Source organism: Manis javanica, chromosome 6 (genome assembly GCF_040802235.1).
Source record: "Manis javanica isolate MJ-LG chromosome 6, MJ_LKY, whole genome shotgun sequence".
NCBI lineage: Eukaryota > Metazoa > Chordata > Mammalia > Pholidota > Manidae > Manis > Manis javanica.
Window position 1 is genome coordinate 22385635 of NC_133161.1, and position 20094 is coordinate 22405728.

The following is a 20094-nucleotide window of genomic DNA, read 5'->3' on the forward strand; positions in this document are numbered from 1 at the left end:
ATCCTAGTATATTTAATAGCATATGAATATACATGAGGATAATGAGTAATAATGGTCCTAAGTGTAGTTTAAATATGCACCCTTCCATTTTTCACCATTTCTTATGGGAAAATTGATTTGGATAGAATTTTTGACTCTGCACACATGTAAAACTCCTCATCCTTGTTTCAGGCAGCTTCCTCCTGGAAAGCAAAGCCAGCCAGGTGAGTGCTTGAAGGCCCCACCGATTCACCCACCTGGGAGGCAGGGAGGCCCTCCCTGTGTCGGTGGCCCCAGAGATGGAGGGCAGGTGCTGGGGGAAAGGGCCAGCTGGCCTCAGAACTAGGGTCTGGGAGAAGAGCATGGAAGAAGTACTGAAAAAGTAAATAGCTGAATCTATTTTGAACATTTATTAATCCAAAAATACATAAAACTCCACTTTACCCCAGGTTCTTGGAGTCTCAAGGAGGGAGGTAGCTGCCAGCCTTAAGTATCTGGTATAATATCCAAGTGCCCATATCTATCTCAGGAGAAAGATGAAGCAAGCAAAACTCAAAACTAGACCCCCAAATCAGGCCCATGCCCAGCAAAGGCCCTGTGGGGAGCAGAGGGAGGGTGTCCCTGGCCCACAGCACTCCACTCTTAGAGGAAATGGGGGCAACCACAAGAGTAGGCTGCTCTGGGGCAGTGCCCTCTGTGCAACCAGGGTCAGGGCTTCCTCTCCCTCTCACTGGCACTGATGGCTATATGCCTCCAGGGCCAGTGGGCCAATGCTCGCAGAGTAGAGGGACACGCAGGAAGACAGCCCTTGAAGCAAAATACTCCCAGCTTCCCTCAGCGTCTGTCGACAGAACTGGGCACTTGGGCCTCTCTTCCCTCTCCTTCTGGGCCCAGATCCACTTCCAGAAGACCCAGATAGGACCCTTCAGCCAGTCAGGTGCCCTGGGACTGTCACAACTCCACATCAGTCTGCACACCCATCCCAGAAGCCTGGGCCAATCACTATATGCAGCCCTATTATTGCATGCCAACAGGGTGCATGGGCCAGGGCCCCTGGCCAGCACCAAGGCCTGGCACAGGAGGGGCTTGGGCCACAGGCTGCAAGCGCTGCTGCGACTGCCAGATATGATGGAGCTCCTTGAATTGTTCCACCATGTGGTCTTTGAGGTCTGGGTTTGAGATCTGTAGCCGGATACTATCAGCTGACCAAGAAAGCTCCCCTGAGAACATCTCCAGCAGCAACCGAGCTGCTACAGGCACAACCTGGGGGGCAAAGAGGAGACAGGACAGGGAGAACCTTGGCCAAGCTGCCAAAACCAGTTGTGCACAAGGGCATCTGCCCATGGGTGGGGAGTGACAACATCCATCAGGAAGAAGGGGCACCAATTTCTACTTTGTACAAAGGCCACTTATGTGTGAACAGCCCTAGGCCTTGATTATCTCTGGTCACCAAGTTCACACTGCCCAAAGAGCCCTGGGAAGGGCCTAGCCCCAGGATTCCCTTATATTCCAGCCAAAGCTGACCTGGGATGGAGATGATGGTATACCTGTACGGTGATAAGCTTCTTCTCTCGGGGTTTGCGGTCAGGCCACTCCTCCCCAAAGCAAAAGAAGATCTCAAAAGGTGGTGGGGTGTTGGTCTGGCCCTTCTGGAATAGGATGAGCTCTACAGCGAGATTAAGACCCTTCATCAGAGGCCATGGCTGTGCCCCTGGATGAGAGAAGGCTGGAGGATCAGGAAGTGGGGCCCTCACCATTGAGAAAATGCTCCAGGCTGAAGAGCTTGGTCTTGACCTCCCGCTGGATGGGGTTGGGTTGTGAGCCATGGGCTGAAGCACAGGGCCCGCTCCAGAACACCTTGCACTGGCACAGGCGGATGGCATACAGATCCTGGCCTTGTAGCTGGAGGATGAGCCCACGGTCCAGGACATCCAGTAGCTGGTTCGTGTAGAAGCGCTGCTTGTCGCTAGGGATGTCCTCAGGGCTGGGGAAACGTACTTGCTCCAGGCTCACAGGGCCAAAGAGCTCCACCTGCTCCTGAGTGGCCTCGAGCTGGCTATAAAAGAGCCGGCAGCCCTGTGGGTTGCTGATGGTGAGGGCCCGAGGTGGCCGCCCCCGGTACTGGAACTTGATCTCCAGGTCGGTCACTGTGGGGTAAAACGCAGACCCAGCCAGTCTGTGAGCCCCTCGCCTCCCCATTCTGCACCCCACTGACTTTTCTCTGCCCTCTCTGCCCAGCAGCCTGCTTGTCTCTCAGCTCTCCCACTTACTTACCCCAACCCAAGAAGGGGCCGGCAGGGGTATCTTTGCTCTTCTCTTCTTGCCATCCTCCACTCTCCCTGCAAACCAACCCTCCAGCACTGCTTTACCCTGCCCACCCATGGGTCCTTACGAGGCAGCATGTGGGGGCTGATCAGTAGGTCAGGCAGGAGTTGTTCGCTGGTTGGGGGCAGGCTGACAGCCAGGGGCCCGGGCTGCAGGCTCGGCAGGACCTCAGGGAGAAGCTCCCCAAATCCAACAGGGTCACAAGAGGCAGAGCCCAGAAGGCTGGGGTCTGAAGCAGGGGTGCCCAGCACCACAGGCGGCTGGAGAGTGGGTGGCCACTTGACATCCTCTTTGGGTAAAGAATAAGGTGCTATGGGGGTGCCATGCTGTACTGCTTCTACAGAGGGTTGGGTGAACAGAGCTTTAATGCCACTTCTAGGAACTGCCTCCCAAGCCCCACCTGCTCCCAGGCCTGGCCCTCTCCCCGGCCTCCAGTCAGCCCCCTCCCTGGTACCTATGGTACCTGCAGGTTCTCCTTACACTAGGCCCCCAACCACACCAGCTCCCAGCCCCACCTGTGAGGCTCAGGCTTGGTAACATCCTCTGGAGCTGAAGGGAAGACACAGGCAAAGGAGGAGGGAAGAGGCCAGAGAGAGAGAAGGGAGGACAGGTTATCAAATTGATCTGTTGCTAAAGAAACAGCACGTGAGAGCCACAGGCAGTTCCCCAGCTGCAAGCTTGGCGGAGGCCAGACCCTGCCTCCAGTCCCAGCTCTGCCGTCCCAGGCAGGTCAGCGAGCTCTTAGCACCTCGATTTCCACGTCTGCCCTCTGCAGCTAATACCTACTCAGCCCTGACCACTGTGCAGGTCAGCCAGACAACATGTTTTGTTTTAACATGTGAGCGTATTTTGTACTAACATAGCCCCAGTGAGGTCCAAGGTGGTTCCTATCCTCAGCAGGAGCGCCCTCGCCAGGCCCACCGCATCCGCGTGGGCAGACCCTGGAAGAACGGCCCTGAGCTCACCTCTTCCTCTTCCTCCTCCTCCTCCTCCTCTCCTGCACCAAAAGTGCAATCCTCACTGGGCTGTGACTCTGCAAAGCGAGGGAGACAAAAGAAAGCTGCCCACACACGGAGTGAGGTGAAGGGCCGCACACCCAGCAGGAATCACTGGGACCTCCCCAACCCCAGCTCCCTGGCTACCAGACCTGCACCCACTGGAGTCAAGAAGCAAGAACAGAGCAGGCTGCGCAAGGTGCACCTGGGGCCCTGGGCTTGCCAAGCCATTCCCGGCCCCACAGATGGCCCTTCCAGGTTCCTGGGAGCCATGGGCGTTATGACTTAGCAGAATATCCCCAACCACTGCACACTGGGGGGGCCCTGGGTCTTCCTGCCAGCCTCCTTGATGGCCCAAACCAGGCCGGGCATGATACCTGCGGGAGCAGGGCCACTGGAGCAGACCTCATAGATCTTGTAGGGCTGAGGTGGCATCTCCCGGGGCCCGTCATAGATGAGGCGGAAGTCACGGCTCTTGTTAAGGGCACAGCGCAGGTTGGCCTTCCACTTGGCTGGGTCAGCCTCATCCACCCCCTCGGTGTACTTCCCCGTCTCCGTGGCCCAGGCCTGGGTCAGGAAGAGAAGACAGGCGACCACAGAGAACCTCGCCCCCACGAAAGCCCCAATCCCTTCTGGCCAATGGGAGTCATGGCTGTGTGACGAGACCTTCGGTGACACACTGTGCAGGCCAAGTCCATGCCCTCTACAAGGCAGGAGATAGATGCCAGTTCTTCCAGCCCTCGAGGCTTGACAGGCTAAAGGGAGCCCCAGGTCTTAGAAAGGCATTGCATTCACTGCTCCTGCGAGGTAAATAGGTTCAGTCTCTAAGGAGGATGGTGTAGCATGGTGGATAAGAGCATGGGATTTGGAGTGTTACTGGGTCTTGAATCCAGAACCTGCCACCCACCGGCTATGTGCCAGGGACATGTCACTTTGCCCCTCTTTGCTTTGATCTCCCATCATAGTGCCCACCTCCTAGGGTGGAAATTAAGGCTCAAGGAGAGTGAAGAAAGACTCAAGAGTCCATATAGCTCTCAGGGCTGTGCCTCCTCTTAGAAGCGGCTCTGTACACTTCAGCTGTTGCTATTATTATTTGGGCAGTTGGTTGATAATCAGAACTATAAATGTTTCTACCCTTTAACCCAGCAATTCTAGTTTATCCTACAGATACAGAAGCATTCACACAAAATTCATCACATCCAAGGTTATTCATCACAGCACTGTTTGTAAAAGCAAAAGACCCAAAATAACTAAATGTTCATCAAGGGAGGCTGGTTAAATTATGGCCAGTCTTAACAAAACAGCAGCAGACACAGAATGGACTCCAAGAATGGACTGTGGACTAACAGTTACCAAAGGGAAAGGGACTGGGGAGGGTGGGTGGGAAGGGAGGGATAAGGGGGGAAATGGGGTATTACTATTAGCACACATAATATGGGGGGGGGACACGGGAAAGGCAGTATATACAGAGAAGACAAGTAATGACTCTATAGCATCTTACTATGCTGATGGACAGTGACTGTAATGGGGTATGTGGTGGGGACTTGATAATGGGGGGAGTCTAGTAACCATAATGTTGTTCAAGTAACTGTACATTAATGATATAAAAAAAATTATGGCCAGTCTTTAGAATGGAATACTGAGCAGCGAAAAAAAAAAAAAGAGGAAGCTTTTGATATGCTGACACACATGTCATGATCTTTAAGAAACATAAGGTGCACAAGAGTGTGTATACATCTGCCATTTGTGAAAAGTGGTATATCTTCGTATACACACAAAAATTTCTGGAAGGATAAACAAACCGATCATACTAATTGCCACTAGAGAGGGGGTGGGTGGCTGGGGACAGGAGCGGGTGGGAGACTTTGCTGTAAACCACTTGCTTCATTTTGAATTGTGTGACCATATTACCTATTCAAACAGAAAAAAATAAATTTAAAAAAAATCTTGAGAAGGTAAGTATGAAGGGCAAAGCCTAAGAAATGCATCTCCAACGTTTTAAAGATAAGGATTCTTTTTCCAGCAATGTTTAACTCTAGGAAATAACCTTCAAGAAAATACCTCCAGATGTGTAAAGAGTTAAGACATTTAGAAGGTGTGCACGGCGATGTGGTCTTCAGCAGTGAGACATTGGGAGCACTCTGAAGTGTCCACACACTGGGCCTGGGTGGCTAACCTGTGCTAATGTTCCTCCAATACAACATTCAGTGGTCACTAAAAGTGACATGGCATGTGTTGGAAAGGGAAGCTGGCCCTAATGTTGGGTGAAAAATGCAGGTTATAAATGAGAATATATGGTTTGATTCCATTTTTACATTTCATTATACACATGCATGCAGAAAATCAAAAATATCAGCAAAAGATACTGATAGTATTTACCTCCCAGCATTAAGATTATGGGGGAATTCTGTAGTCTTCTCTTAGCGTACATGTACACCAAACCTGTGCGCTGCACATGTACCCACGTGTCATGAGAAGAAGACAAGAACAAGGAGCGGGAAGAGGAGTTACAGGTCTCCTGGGGGCCCTTCAGCCCAACCTTGCTCTGAGCATCAGGCTTAAAAAAAGTGTCTATACCCTGTGATAGTCCTGCCTCCCCTCAGACCAGGCCTGGGGCCACCTGCACCAGCGCAGCGGGGAGAGGGGCTGCTTGAGATGGGGGGGGGGTCCTGGAGAGATTCAGGCAGCACCCCTTCCTGCCCCAGGCTTACCTTGAAGATGGTGTTATCTCCATCCTGGCTAGGGCCGTGCCGTGTGGCATGGCGCCAGGGAATGTAGAAGAATTTCCTTTCCCCATTGACCCACTGAAGCCCTGGGTACTGGCAGCTGTTCACCTGGGCCACCAGCCAGGGCTTCAGCCGCACACGGCGGGTTGGAGGGGGGGCCTTGGGGGCAGACTGGTTCATGGCAAAGGAGTCTGCAGGGGAAAGGCAGAGGGGGAGCATCAGCAAGTTTACTGTAAGCCTCTCCCTGAGGCAGGGGGACGTGAGGGTCCCCAGGGGCCACGCCAGGGGCCTGTAGGGCCTTCCCCTCCTCCCAGCCCTCGGGACTGGAGCCCCTCATCTGTCCAGGTGCCCAAAGCCAATTTCCTTTCCCAACCGAAAGTTTTCTAATTGGGGGACTGCATCTGTGCTTTGTGTGGAAAGGAAGGAGGGGGCTTACAGCTGTAGGGCATGTGGCAGGTGCTTCACTCCACCCAGACGGGACATCATGTCCCCCGCCACCATGAGGGTGGCATGGCACAGAAGCTCAGAGAAATGCCCTCAGCTACCTCACTCCAGGCTAAGCCCTCCCCTCTGGGGGGTCAGCCCCCAGTCCATGAGTCACTGACCCAGGGGGACAAAAGGCCAGTCCCCTGGTGTCCCCAGGAGGAGCAGACTGGTGTACCATGTGCTCCAGGGCTCCATGGGGTCAGGCTGAAGCGAGTCTCCAGCTGATTCTGCTCGTTGTATAGCTTTCTTCTTGCCCTGCATGTGTGAGTAGGGCGCGCACTGCCCCCGGGACCATGCCTCTCTTCCACTTCCTTGGTACCTCTGGCCTCTCAGAAGACCCTCCACAAGTAAGGAGAGGGGCGGTAGCAATGAGGGAGGCATAGGATTGGGGTAGGCAGGGGGGCATTCCCGGAGGCCCTGCTGCCTGGAACCAGGGTGATATGAAGACAGGTGCCAACACTTACCCCTGTGGGGGGCACCCAGCTCTCACACTCTGCCCTCCGGAGCACCATGAGCTCTCCTGGCTGAGATTAGTGAGTGGTTTGGGTTCGCACTCAGCCTCGCACTGCCCCCTCCCCCACCATCTTGTTTACCTTCCCCTCAAGGGCGGGAGTGTCTTCCACTCTTTCCTCCTTCCACACTAACACCCCTGGCACCCTCTTTTTGCTGGACCACAGTAGAACTTTCTTATTAGCCAACTGATACACCCCAGATGCTGGAAACATTCTGTCCTCCAGCTGTTTCCCCCCCCACCAGCCCTGCTCTCTCCGGATCCTCCTCTGACTCAAAGGGGGATGAGCCCGACCCAAGAAGAAGGCTGCCGGGCCCGGGACACAGGTGAGGGTCCACAGGGGCAGGCCGGTCAGGGGAGGAATGGCTGGGGAAATGGCGCATCTGGGTTAGTAGGTGGGAATGAGAGCCATCCTTAACGTCTGAGGCACCACCATGAGAAAAAGGGACTAGGGTTTGAGCTAACACTAGGACAGCCTCCACTGAGGCAGACTAGACCCAAGTTGAAGAACTTTCTAACAGCTGAAGCCATCCAACCAAAGGCTGGGCTGTGGTCTATGGGGCCGAGAGCAACCAGCTTCTGAGGGTACTCAAGCCAAGGTTATTGCTCGGGCCTGGACCCCATTGTTCCAGGAATGCTTCAACCTTGGGGCACTGAGCCTCAGTTTCTCCTGAAATACCCTGCCCAGTATGTTTTTGGATTGTACTGCTAAGTGCCACCTCTAGGCTACTAAGGAGTCTCCATCTGAAGGCTTCCCTTCAGAGTAGTGTCCAGCTCCGGGCTGGGACAGGGAGAGTGCGAGAGCTCCCAGCTCTGCCCCTGGGCCTCAGAAAACTGGTGGCTCAGTTCCCCTTTCTGTATCAGCCTCCACCCAGCCCCAGGGGAAATGAAAGTGGCCAGATCAGACAACTCAGAAACCTGACTCACTGTGAAATGGGGGAATGAAAGGACATGGAGAAGATCCGCATTTGGGTCCCCAAGACCAAGTCCCCAATCAGCCTGTTACCCAGCCCCAAGCCTACTGATGGCCATTGCTCATCTAGTGTGGTTCCCAGCACCCAGTAGCCTCTCCCACCATATTTACATTTGTAACCCTCCCCGCATCCCCCACTGACAGAGGCCTACGTCCTGTAATAGAGGGTGAAGTCACTGTAGCAGGCAATTCTGGCTAAGCAAAGGTGGACAAGAGAAAGCTTTGTTGATACAATGAGGAAAGGCAGGCTTCCCTGATGACACTCCTCGGTCAGGACAAGGAGGAAGTCTTCAATACAAAGGTTTCAAAATTGCAACTTTGCCCTCATGTCATTAAGGTGCAGTCCCTTCAGGTAGCCTATGGAAGGGAGAACAAGAGGCTGTGGCAACAAGCCGGGCCAGGGCAGAGGAAGGATCTGTCCAGCATGCCACAGAGAGGTCTTCGGCTTCACAGAATCTTGCCTGCAGCCAAGTGCCCCAGAACTCAGTTTCCCAAGGAGGCTTCCTCCTGCTCAGATGCAGGCTGAGATCTAATTCAGACCATCCAAAGTTCCAAGTTTCAATGCCTTTGCGCCCAGTCCCTACCTTCCCTCCCAACAGAAGCAGTCGCCCCAATTTCCAGGTGAATTCCCAGGTGAAGTATGGTACACCCTCAGAAAGTCCATCCCACATCCCCTTCCTGCTGCTGAGAGGTCTGAATTTTTTATGGGGGAGGTGGCAGAGCTAGCCAGACTACTTCAGCTGACTTCTTGGCAGCTCAGCAGCTCTGCCTTCTGGGGGATCTGGAGGCTTGAGGTAAGATCTCCACAGGCCCAGAGCTAGGCTTGTGGATTTGACCCCTGGAGAGTGGGGAGAGCCAGAAGGAGCTCCATTAGCTTCCATGCAAATGAGGAAAGAAGTGTGGGTGGCTGAGGACCTGAGGAAGCCCCAGTAAGTGAATCACATAAAAGTTAAACATCTAGAGGGGCACCCCAGGGGCCCCTACTAGGGTGGGAGGCCCCACAACTAGCCGGGGCCCTGCAGTCCCAGGAGCCTAGAACACTGTGGACCCCAGTGACCCACCCCTACGGGAGGAAGCTCTGCAGCTCCCCCTGCCCCATACTGGGAGCAGCAGCAACTCCTTGCCACCTTTGGAGTTTGTTCACCTTGTCTCCCTGCAAGCCTCACACCAAGCCGAGGGAGAAGGCAAGGGGTTTCCTGCACCAGGCATGACTCTAAATCCCGCCCCTTGAGGTGCGTTGACCCCACCCTGAGACTAGCTGAGACTCTGGGGCAGCAGCTGCGTCAGGAAGAAGCCTCTTTCAGCTTGCCCCAGGCAGCACGATGGGGAATGGCCGAGATGCAGGGAGAAAGCCCCAAAAGGGTGGTTTCCCAGTGTCCCCCTAGACTTGCCGCGAGCCCGAGATCCCCGGGCCAGACAGCTCAGGAAAGGGTGGGGACTCTGCTTCTGGCCCGGCCGCCCCTCGGGAGGGCCTCTAGCTTCCTGCCTTGGTTCCGCCCCCGTCCTCACTCGTCCTGGGCGCTCCTGCCCTCGGGACCGGCCCCGCTCGTTCCGCCCTGGGGGGTTGCCCGCGCCTCCCGGCCAGCTGGCTTCGCCACCCCCTGCGCACTGGCTCTCGGTCTGCCTCTCGGACAGCACCTCCGGCTGGTGGCACCCCGTCCCCACGCCCCTGCTCCGGGCTATCGGCTCCCGCGCCCCCCCCGGGGGGTCCCTGAGACAGCCGACGCAGGTATTTGCCATCTCCGAACCCGCGTCACGGCCACACCAATCTCACTCTCCCTCCACTTTTAATTGTTTCGTTTTTAAGTTCGAGGTTAGGACGTAAAGAAATTAGCCCAAGAAGAATTGTGTCCAGTGGTTCTTCTCTACTAGGAGGGTTAGAACCTCCTTTTCTGGGCCACCAGTCAAAAGACGGCGCCTCTTCCAGACACCATTTTCCCACACACACTGCCCAAATTCCTGCCTTTGGATGACCTCTTTAAACCTCACCCTCTTGCCTGAAAGAGTGAGGCGTGCCCGGGGAAGTGGGATGGGAAAAGAACAGAACGGGGGAGTCGGGGCTCTCCCCTCTACAGCCCAAGCGAGACTCCAGCCAGGGGCCGGGCTCTCCGCATCCTTGGCGATGGAGAGACAGAGAGAAGAGCTGGCGCCCCTGACAGCGGTGCCAACTCTGCCGCCCGGGCCTCCGGAACGAAGGCCGCCGGTAAGGGGTACCCCGCGCTGATATGGACCTAGCACACACTCGGAGGTGCGCACCCTGCACTAGGCGCCCACCCGAGCTCGGGCGCCACGCTGCGCCGGACACCGAACTCTCCCGCGTGCCCGCCCTGCTCCAGTACGCCGTCCGCCCCCCGCAGGTGCCCCCGGGGCGCGCGGGCCGGGACCTACCTGTCTGCGGTGCGCCCGCTTGGCTGCGCCCGGGAGCACCGGCCGGGCGGCGGGGCCGAGCTGCGCTCTCCCAGACCTGTGCCTCCTGCGCGTCCCCCGCCCGCCCGGCACTTCCGCATCGCTCGCCCCCGCCCCTGGGCCTCGGTGGCCGAACCTCAGTGTGCGGGCAGCGCCCCGCCCTGCCCCTGCAGGACCCCGTGCAGCCCCCGCCCTGACAGGCGACAGAGGGCCAGGCTTGAGCATAGGGCCAGGCCCAGCCCCTCTGCAGCCGGGGGCCTCCGGGGAGACTCCAGGCAGCGCGGGGGCCTTGACCAACGACTGGGCTCCTTCGGAAACCTGGAACCGCCAAATGGTCATTTGAAAACTCCAGCCCCGCACCCGATCCTGCCACAGTGCTCGCTTGCCCAGCCCGCGTCCCCGGGGAGATCTGTGCGGATACAAGCAGGCCGTCAACCGAGCGACGTACGAGGGCGCGGTGGGGCCCAGCAAGAGATAGACCCAGTCCTCACCCGCCCGCGCCTGCCGCCTCCGAGGGTCGCCCCAAGGCCCAGCGGATGGCACCCCCTCCATGTCTTGCCTGCAGACAAGGATCCTCAGGCCATTCTGCCCCTTTCTAATTCTCGAACCTGCCGCCTGCCTGCCCAGCTCCCCCTGACTGTCCTTCGAGGTCTCTCAGGGTCAGCGCTAGGCCTCCTGTCCTGCCTCGTCAATATCACTGCTCCCTTGACTATCCATCTGCCTTTCTGAACGTGTTTTAGTTCCTAGGTGGGCCTCTCTCACAGGCCTCAACCTTCAAATGTCCTGTTCCTTCTCCTGGAACAGTCTTGGTAACGCTGGCTCCAAATTTTCTGTTCAGCCTCATCTCACCTGGAAAACCTACCTTGACTTCCGTTGCTGGGTGGGGCTGGAGCTCCAGAGTTCATTCACACCTGTTTCCCTTAAGATCTTAATGTCTGATTCCTCCCGAATCAGCTAACTCGGGTAATACTCCTATCTTTTCATTGTTTTCTAAAGTAATTTTAAATAAAAATTCAATAAGAAATACTTAAAAATGAACATTTCTATGACTTGATTATTACATTTTTGATAGCAACTAAAATATATGTTCTAGATAGTCCTATTTGCCCTTTAAAGGTTAGAGCCTGTGTTTTTAACAAATCCAGTAGTATTAGTTGATGAACAAGAACCTTGGCCATCTCCTCCGCTTGCCCTGAAATACCTGGATTGGTCTTCACCCCTGCTCTTATCATCAGTCACTATGTGTTGTCTTTTTTCTTCTCTTCTGCATCTTTCTCCCTCTTCTCCCAACCCCAGCCCCAATATAAAATGGAAATATGATTATATATAAATATTTTATTATCTGTGCTTGTTGACTATTTCACTATTTCAGTTTTAACATTTAAGGTATAAATGGGGAAAATGTATGTGGATAGGTAGATTATTTTATATTTTTTTCTGTAAAAATGAAGCTGCCAATTAATTGAAAGTGGCCTTCACAAAATGGGAACCTTTTTCAGTGGAGATCAGTTATGCTTAATAGAAAAATCTTCTGTTGGTCCAGAAAATGTATCTGGTGCAATGGCTAACAAGAGCCTTCTTGTATTGTTAAGTGCCCAGTACACAATCTGAGGGACCATGAAACTCTGGGATTTTGCATCCTGCCCTCCTCCCATTGACCCTCTAGCTCAGGTGAGGTCCCCACCCTTAGAAACTGTGACCATGCAGGGGCTATGTGTAACCAAATCTGAACTTGCGTCCTTCTCTATTGCATTCAGGCTAAGTGACCTTAGGCAGTTCCTGTGAATCTCATTGCCTGTCTCTAAGGCAAAACTATGGTTCTGAGCTCACAGCATTGGCGGGAGGCTCCAAAGGTAGGGTCTAGGCAGGAGCTCCGTTTGGCTTGGGTCCTGCCTTGCCCAGGCCACTAGAACCTGACCCAAGAACCCCTCTGGGTCAGAGACATGGCATAAGGAGGAAGGGGCAGGAGCAGAGAGCATCATTCAGGCTCTTCCAAAATGGGAGAGTCCCCCGAGTGCTGCCTATGGAGGCCCAAGCAAAGGGGAAGTGAGGCTACACCCGCCCCCATGCAGTCACTCCCAGTTCCCCCAGTGGGGCCAGGGCACATGGGAACAGGGACATTTGGCCTCCACAGCCCTAGGAGCCTCAGCAGAGATCTATGTCCAGGCCCCTCACTCCCAGTGGTGAGATAGCCCCTGCCCTCTCTTCCCCTGGCTAGGAGTGGAGGTGGGGGTAGGGCAGGGGCAGCCTGTTGTCAGATGGAGGGTGTGGTGAGAAGCCTGATTCCGGTTGAAGCCAGGGTGCATAAGTGTGTGTGAGTGGGTGGAAGGATGTGGGGGAAACCTTGTCACCAACAGGAACTGAAAGAAGCCCAGCATGAGTGGTAGGAAGAGAAGACAGAGGTCCAAGGTGCAGCTGGGCAAGGTCAGCCCACCCAGCTCTGGATCTTCCCTTTTTTTGCAGGCCTCTGCTGATGTCAGTGGCCTTTACATACCCTCCAGGACGTCAGCCCCCTCAGGCCCTGGCTCTCCAGGCTGGCCTGTTCCTTAAATATCGCCCCATTACTGAGAACTTGTTCACTGGACACCAAGCTCTGGAATCCAACAGGGCTGAGTCACACCCTGGCTCTACCATTCAGGTACTGTGTCACTCTGAGCAAACCATGGACTCTACTGGAACCCCCATTTCCCACTGGTAAAATGAGAATGATAATATCACCATCAGAGGTTGGCAGTGAGGCCTAAATTCAACAACTGCCAAGTGAGCAGCTTCCACGTGCCAGAATAAAGTGGCAAGCAAATGTCTATTTTATCTGAACCACCCTGCCCTCCTGAAGCTTCCATTCTATGGAGTGAGGTGAACAGTGAATGCTTACGCAGCAAACCTGGAGGGTGCCTTGTGGGTCATTGTACAAGCTGAGCATAGGCATGACATGATCTGACTTGGGTTTTAATTCAGCCACTCTGGCTCCTGTAAATACACAAGTCGTAGTTTTATTGTCATCGATGCCCGGGACATCATAGCTGGGGCTTCCTCCCCCTTTCTTACTAACTGCCACCTCCCCAGAGCTTTCTAAGGTGTGACCTGAAAGTTCCCCACTTGGTCAGTATGGTTACATGAATGCCTCTAGACCTCATGTCCCCACCTCTTCCAATCTGCAGGTCTCTGTTTTTTCAAGTGGCTTGAGGTCCAAGAAGATGCACAGCTGCCTTTAAACTATCCCAGGCCCTGCCCTCTGCTCCTTGGCCCTGTGAAGAAAAAAACACTATTTCCCTTTTCCTTTGTGGTCAGCACCTTCCCTCTCCCTGACCCCCTACAACCTGGCTCCCATCCCTTTCCCATGGATTCTGCCCTGGACCTTGAATGCTGGCCCTAAAGCCCTCAGCAACTCCAGTCTCTCTCTCATTCAAACTCTCAGATGCTGGGGTTTCACTCTTGCCTAGATTTCTTATCAGTTCCTTTAAATAACTACGGTGGAGACTTCTGATTATGCCCTGGGTTCCACTGTAGGCTTAGCATCCTGCGCATGCTGCCATCACCCCGCCATGCCTCTCCCTGCAATCTCACAGCCTTCCTGCTGCTTCCTCCCCCTTGCCGACCAGGGTCTAGACATCCTCACTGTACCCCACCTGCCCCTGCCGGCTGTGCTTGGTCTGATTTAAGCACTCCTAAAATCTGCTTAGATCAGTGTTTCACTCAAACCACTTCCCTCTGCACTACGGGCCTCTGTAATGAAAGGGGTCAGGGCCTCCCTCCGTCCTGCCCCTCTGGAGGCCTCGCTGTAGAGCATGAGACACCTGCACAAGGAGGAAAAAAAGAAAGAGAAGGAAGTCCAACCTGGAAACCCCAGCCTTCTGGGGCTCCTGTGATAGGAATGGCTGGGCCCTTGCTTTGCGGGGACAGAGGCTGCCCCAGCCCTGCAGGATCTAGCTCTGGACATCAGTGTCCTCCCTTGTCCCTAAGAGACCTGGCTGAAGCCCAGAGTCCATAGGTATCCCCACCAGGGAGAGGGGTCCCATCCCAGTACACAAGGATTACCCGTCACTGATGGGTTGCAGGAGCCTTGGCAGCCGCAGGCTCCAGGGTGGCCAGATCCATCTCAAGCCCCTGCAGCTTAGAACAAATCTCAGGACCTCAGGACTTTTGTCTCTCTGACATGGGAAAGGAGGGGACTCAATTCTGTCCAGGATGTCTGTCAGCCCAAGGGCATAGGGGGCTCTCCTCAGCTTGCATATGGACCTCAGAGCAGTGAGGAAATGACAGAGCCACCCTGGATGGGAGGAGACCCCAGGATGGCTCTGGGACTCCAGAGAAGGTGTTCTCTGGCCTGGAGTAGCTGAGGCATGTGAATGGGACAAAGAGGTAAGACATTCACTCCATGCGGCCTTTTAGAACTTCACAGCTGGGGGGATGCCCCAGCTGCCCCTCTCTGGCCTTCTAAGGGGCAGGCTTGATGGGGGTTGTAGGCTGAGCATTTCATGTAGGTGGAAGAAGGAGAGGAGGGAGCTCTGGGGGCTGGTAACCAAACAGAGTTGTGGGGATAAGTACTAATGAGTCCTTCATCATTCATGCTAGACATTGCTAAGTACTTCTCATATGTTATTGCTTTTAATTGCCCCAACCAGCCACTATGAAGTAGGAATTATTGGTAGCCCCAATTGTAAAAAACAAGCTGAGTGACTTGCTAATCTTGTGAACGTGCACAAGTTGCTTGGTTTACTTCTTTGTTTTGTTAGTATTATCTCTGGTGTTCTGCCTTGTAGAAGCACCACCCTGACCCCTGCCTTCCTCTTGGCATGGTGCTCTTCCTGTGCCATACCTCTGTGTCCAGATTCCTCTTTGTATAAGGACATCAGCCGTATTGGATTAGGGCCCACCCCAGTGACCTCATCAGAACTAATTACATCTGCAATGACCCTATTTCCAAATAAAGTCACATTCTGAGGTACTAGGGGTTAGAACTTCAACATATGCATTTGGGACACAATTCAACCCACAACAATATTTAACATTTAATCTATTCTGCACCAAATCAGGGTCATATTAGATTTTCCTGACAACTGGACAAGGCAGGAGGAGGTTTTATAGATGAAGACACTGAAGTTCAGAAAGGTTAGGCCGCTCACCCAAAGGCACACAACGAGTGAAATGAGGCGCTGGGATTCGACCCAGACTAAATTGTGAGTGACATTTGACACATTAGAGTCAGACAGATCTGGGTTCAGGTCCTGGCTGTATGACCCTGCACACAGCGTTCAGCCTCTCTGAGGCTCAGTGTCCTCGTTCATAAACTGTTTAGTACTGTACCATCAGCAACAAAGAACGGCTGCTCAGCAGTGAAGGGGAAGTCTAGCCCAGTGCCTGGCACACAGCAAAAGAAGTGATAATAATATACACACAGGAGCAGCTGCCCTGAAGAACATATCCTGTGTTTTGCTGGTTCTGAGTGGCTGCCTTGCTATGACCAGCTGCCCTGGCTGAGTCCCTGGGGCAGGCAGAGCCAGGGAGGTGTACAGATCCCTGCACTTGGGCAGCCCAGAGCTCCCTAAGGCTATCCCCCCACAAGCTGCCCCTCTATCACATACTCCCTATCTTTCCCTCCATTGGGCCCAACACATACAGCGAGAGAGAAGTAGACAGAGTTTGCTACTGGGGGCCTCCTTCCTCGCACTCAGGCTCAGAGATGTTGTCTGTGTGGAGAAGGTGGCCCATGTGCCCAGCAAGTGTGGTCTATGTGTCCAAAAACTGATCGTGGTCCCTGAGAGACTGCCCACACCCCCAGCTGCCTCACCCCTGGAGACAGGCCCATGAGAAACTAGGATCCGACCCCAGATCCGAGGTGGAGTTGGGGGGGAAAGACTGACCACAAGGGGGCAGCATGAAGTGGTGGGAGGAGATCGCTATCTTGATTGCGATGGTAGCTCCACAACTTGCAGTATTTGCCAAAATTCAGACCCTGATACACCAAAAAATGAATATTATTGCATGTAAATTAAAAATGCTAAAAAATTTAAAAGTGATTCAAAAGATCCAAATTCTAAATGTCAAGAAGCTTTAGGAATAGCTGAACAAATTTATTTGGTTTGTGGTTTTTTCCTAGGCAAGCAAAAAACTGACTATGTGATAAACATCTTAAAGAACTCTTTAAGTAAATATAAAATAAAAATTCTAAGTAATTTAAAAAAGGAAAGAAGAAAAATGTGTCCTGCCTCCAACCCTCTCTGTTTCTGCCTCCCTCCAGCCTGGCTCTGTGGGCCCAGACCCCAGCCGTCCTGCTGGTCCCACTCCTGCCTTCCTCCCAGCCCATACAAGGCCTTGCATGATCCCTGGGGATTTGGTGACCTCTCTCAGGCTCCCTGACCATTCAGGAACCCAGACAAAAGCCTGCTCTCAGGGTGGTAGCTCCAGGTGGAGGTGTGTGAGTCCAGGTCCTGGCAGGACACATGTGGCATTCATGGAGGCGATTTTAGAGCATTTGCAGAGATATCAACAGGGTTACAGAAGCCCCTGGGAATTTCTAGACACTCAGGGCCTAGTATCAGCAGGGAACCATCACCACCCTCAGAGGGGCCACCTGCCCAGATCGGTGGCCAAGGCAAGGTGGGGGGCACCGTCTTTTCCATCCTGCTGTCCTCCTATCTGTTGCCAGTGCTTCTCATTAGCCAAATCCACCTGGAATCCAAGGGCCAAGGGAGCCTGCGTCGTTCAGGCCAAGGAGGTCAGCTGCTGTAGAGCATGAGTGAGGCAGAAAAAAGCAGAGAATGGCTGGAGGAGGGTGGCAAGCAGAGAGAAAACAGAGCCACTGGGGAAGGAGGACTGTCCTGAGGGAGTGGGGGGCACACCCTGGGGCCCATGGCTACCCCAACCCTAAGAACCAGATGGATTATTTATCTCAGGATTCCCAGCCTTCCAGGCCTTTAAGGACTATGCCCCAAGTACCCACTTTGGGGACTTACATAGGATCCTGAAAAAAAGCAACAGAGGCCATGGGGCAGGCAAGATGGGGGCAGGGTGGGACATTGGGCACTGGGAAGGCTGCTCTGTGCAGCATGGAGTGAGAAGCCTTGCACCTCCTCCTCTTCCTGGAAACCTACTCAGAAGCTGCCCTCCACCCTGGCCCCACCTTCTCCAGCTGGGCCACTCCGAGACCTAGGTCAGGTTCACAGGGCTCAGTCAGGCATTGGTGCTGCTGGGGAGGCCAGGGACAGCAGGGTGGAGATGCAGGTTGAACTGTCACCCTGATTAGTGTAGTATGCACATCCGCAGAGCAGCTGCCAGGCTCCCCATTTTGGGCTTCCTGGTAGGAGGCAGAGAGGTTGGCCTTGGCCTTAGGATCATGCATGTTCTCACAGTGCCCTGGGAGGTAGGGCTGGTGGCAGCTGAGGGGCAATGCAGGGCTGGGATGGGTCTCACCCTGGGCTGGACAGGTGCACAGCTGTTGTACAGATACTCTGCCCCACGTGCTTCAACCTCCCACACCCTGCACATCCCAGCGGGGCTGTTGGTTTGGCAAAAGCTGTTATGGGTCCAAGGGTGCACCCTTGGACCCCCACAGTCTGCAGAGGCATATGGACCAGCTCAGGGGTCTAGACTGCTGCACGTGCAGGATGGAGCAGCAAGGGCAGCTGCCAGGGGATCTTGACCACAGAGCTACCAATAAGCCGTTCCCAGATTTTAGGACACGTGCTTTCCTGGGTGTGGACATCTGACTCATGAAATCTGAGGTATTCCCAGGGCTGTGCAGCCCTTAGAAAGCACCATCAAAGCAGCTCCGTATTGCTCACTGGGGCCACCGTGTGGCCATCTCAATGCCTCCGTCCTCTTCCCAGTGGCCCCCTTATCCAAGGCCAGCCTTCTTCAGACAATTTTCCTGCCCACATGCTCTGCCCAGGACCTTTTCTGGGAACAGCTTACCTGGATGGACCCAGAAGACAGTATATTAAACCATCTACAAGTAAGCCTTGGAGCAACCACTAAGAAAATAGGACAAAAAAAGCTTTAAAAAATCATTCAAGGACTAATTTAAGTGTTATGCTAGAAAATACTCACAATGCAAAAGAAAACAATCTAGGGGAAACTGAGGAACAAAAAAAAAGCATGAGATATTTACAAAACAAGTAACAAATGCAAATACAACTATATCAATAATGTGAACAGATTAAACAATCCAATGAAAAGGGAGAGATCATGAGACCAGATTAAACAACAAGATTTAACAATATGCTCTCTACAGGAAACACACTTAAAATTTAAATCTACAAATATATTTAAAGTAAAAGGACAGAAAAAGATACATCATGCACACAGGAATCATAAGAAAACTGAAAGGGCTATACTAATATCAGACTCAATAGATTTTAAAACAAAGAAAATTACTAAAGATAAAGAGGTACATTTTATAATGATAATCATAATCCATTAGAGAGGTAATAATTATAAACATATAAACACCTAAAAACAGAACCATATTTCACACCATGTACAAAAATTAACTCAAAATAGATTAAAAAACCTATATGTAAGAACTAATACCATAAAACTCTTAACGTGAAAACATAGCGGTAAATCTTCCTTACCTTCGATTAGGCAATGGTTCCTTATATATGACTCCCAAAATACAAGCAACAAAAGAAAAAAAATTAATTGGACTTCACCAAAATGTAAAAGTTTTGTGCTGCAAAGGGTACCATCAAAAAAATGAAAAGATGACCCACAGGGTGGAAGAAAATATTGGCTGGCCATATACCTGCTAAGTGACTTGTTATCTAGAATATATAAAGAATGCTTATCACTGAATAAAATGGTTCAGCCACTTTGGAAAACAATCTGGCAGTCCCTCAAAAGGTTAAAGATAAAGTTACCATATGTTGAGGATTCCACTCCTAGCTACATACCCACAAGAAACTGAAGCCTATGTCTACGCAAAAACTTGTACATGAAAGTTCACAGCAGCATTACTCATACCAGCCCCAAAGTGGAAACTGCTGGTAGACAAATAAAATACAGTATAGACCTGCAACAGGCTATTATTTGGCAATCAAAAAGGATGACATGCTGATGCATGCTACAACATGGATGAACCTTGAAAACATTATGCTAAGGGAAAGAAACCAGACATAAAGGACCACATGTTGTATGACCTACTTAGATGTAATGTCCAGAATAGGCAAGTAAAGCCATAGAGGAAAAAAATGTAGCTAAGTAGTTGCCTGGGACTGGGGTATGGGTAGTGGTGGAAAGTGGGGTGGTGGGAAATAGGGTGCAGGGTTTCTTTGGGGAGACAAAATACTCTAAGATTGTGGTAACGGTTGCACAACTCTGTGATTATACTAAACTACTGAATTGTACACTTTAAACAGGTAAGTTGATGGTATGTGAATTGTATCTCAATAAAACTGCTACCAAAGAGCAACAACAAAAAAAGGGAACCTGTGGTCACTACTGGGTGCCAGGACATCTGGTGCCCCAAGATGCCCCCAGCTGTGCTTTTGATCCCATGGCCTGTACTCCCTTGTCATGTGACCCCTTCTCTTCATAATACCTGGAAGGGACAGCTGCCATTCCCCTCCCCTCAGCCCGTCTCAGGTCTTGTTTGTCTCTAATCTGTGGGGTGAAGTTACAGTGCTGGATGGGGCCAGGCCCTTGGCCAGAGCTCCCCTGGCTGGTCTTGGCCCAGACTCCTGCGAGACAGTG

At 52.8% G+C, this 20094-nt stretch overlaps 1 protein-coding gene across 4 annotated transcripts; it reads right to left on the minus strand.

Moving 5' to 3' along the window:
• Window positions 1-374: 374 nt before the first annotated feature.
• IRF5 (interferon regulatory factor 5) lies at window positions 375-10517 on the minus strand. Of its 4 annotated transcripts, XM_073238478.1 has the most exons (10): window positions 10384-10472; window positions 6687-6850; window positions 6011-6216; window positions 3677-3866; window positions 3270-3337; window positions 2820-2853; window positions 2372-2641; window positions 1734-2126; window positions 1527-1645; window positions 375-1242 (listed from the first exon to the last, which is right to left on the minus strand). In XM_073238478.1, the coding sequence occupies exons 3-10, from the start codon at window positions 6203-6205 to the stop codon at window positions 997-999; spliced, it is 1515 nt and encodes a 504-aa protein (XP_073094579.1). In that variant the 5' UTR covers window positions 6206-6216; window positions 6687-6850; window positions 10384-10472; the 3' UTR covers window positions 375-996. The 4 variants fall into 4 exon arrangements, with proteins under 4 accessions (XP_073094579.1, XP_036875550.2, XP_036875548.2 ...); XM_037019655.2 differs by lacking the exon at window positions 6687-6850 and having other exon boundaries at window positions 2372-2593; window positions 10384-10517; XM_037019653.2 differs by lacking the exon at window positions 6687-6850 and having other exon boundaries at window positions 10384-10517.
• Between the last annotated feature and the right edge of the window lie 9577 nt (window positions 10518-20094).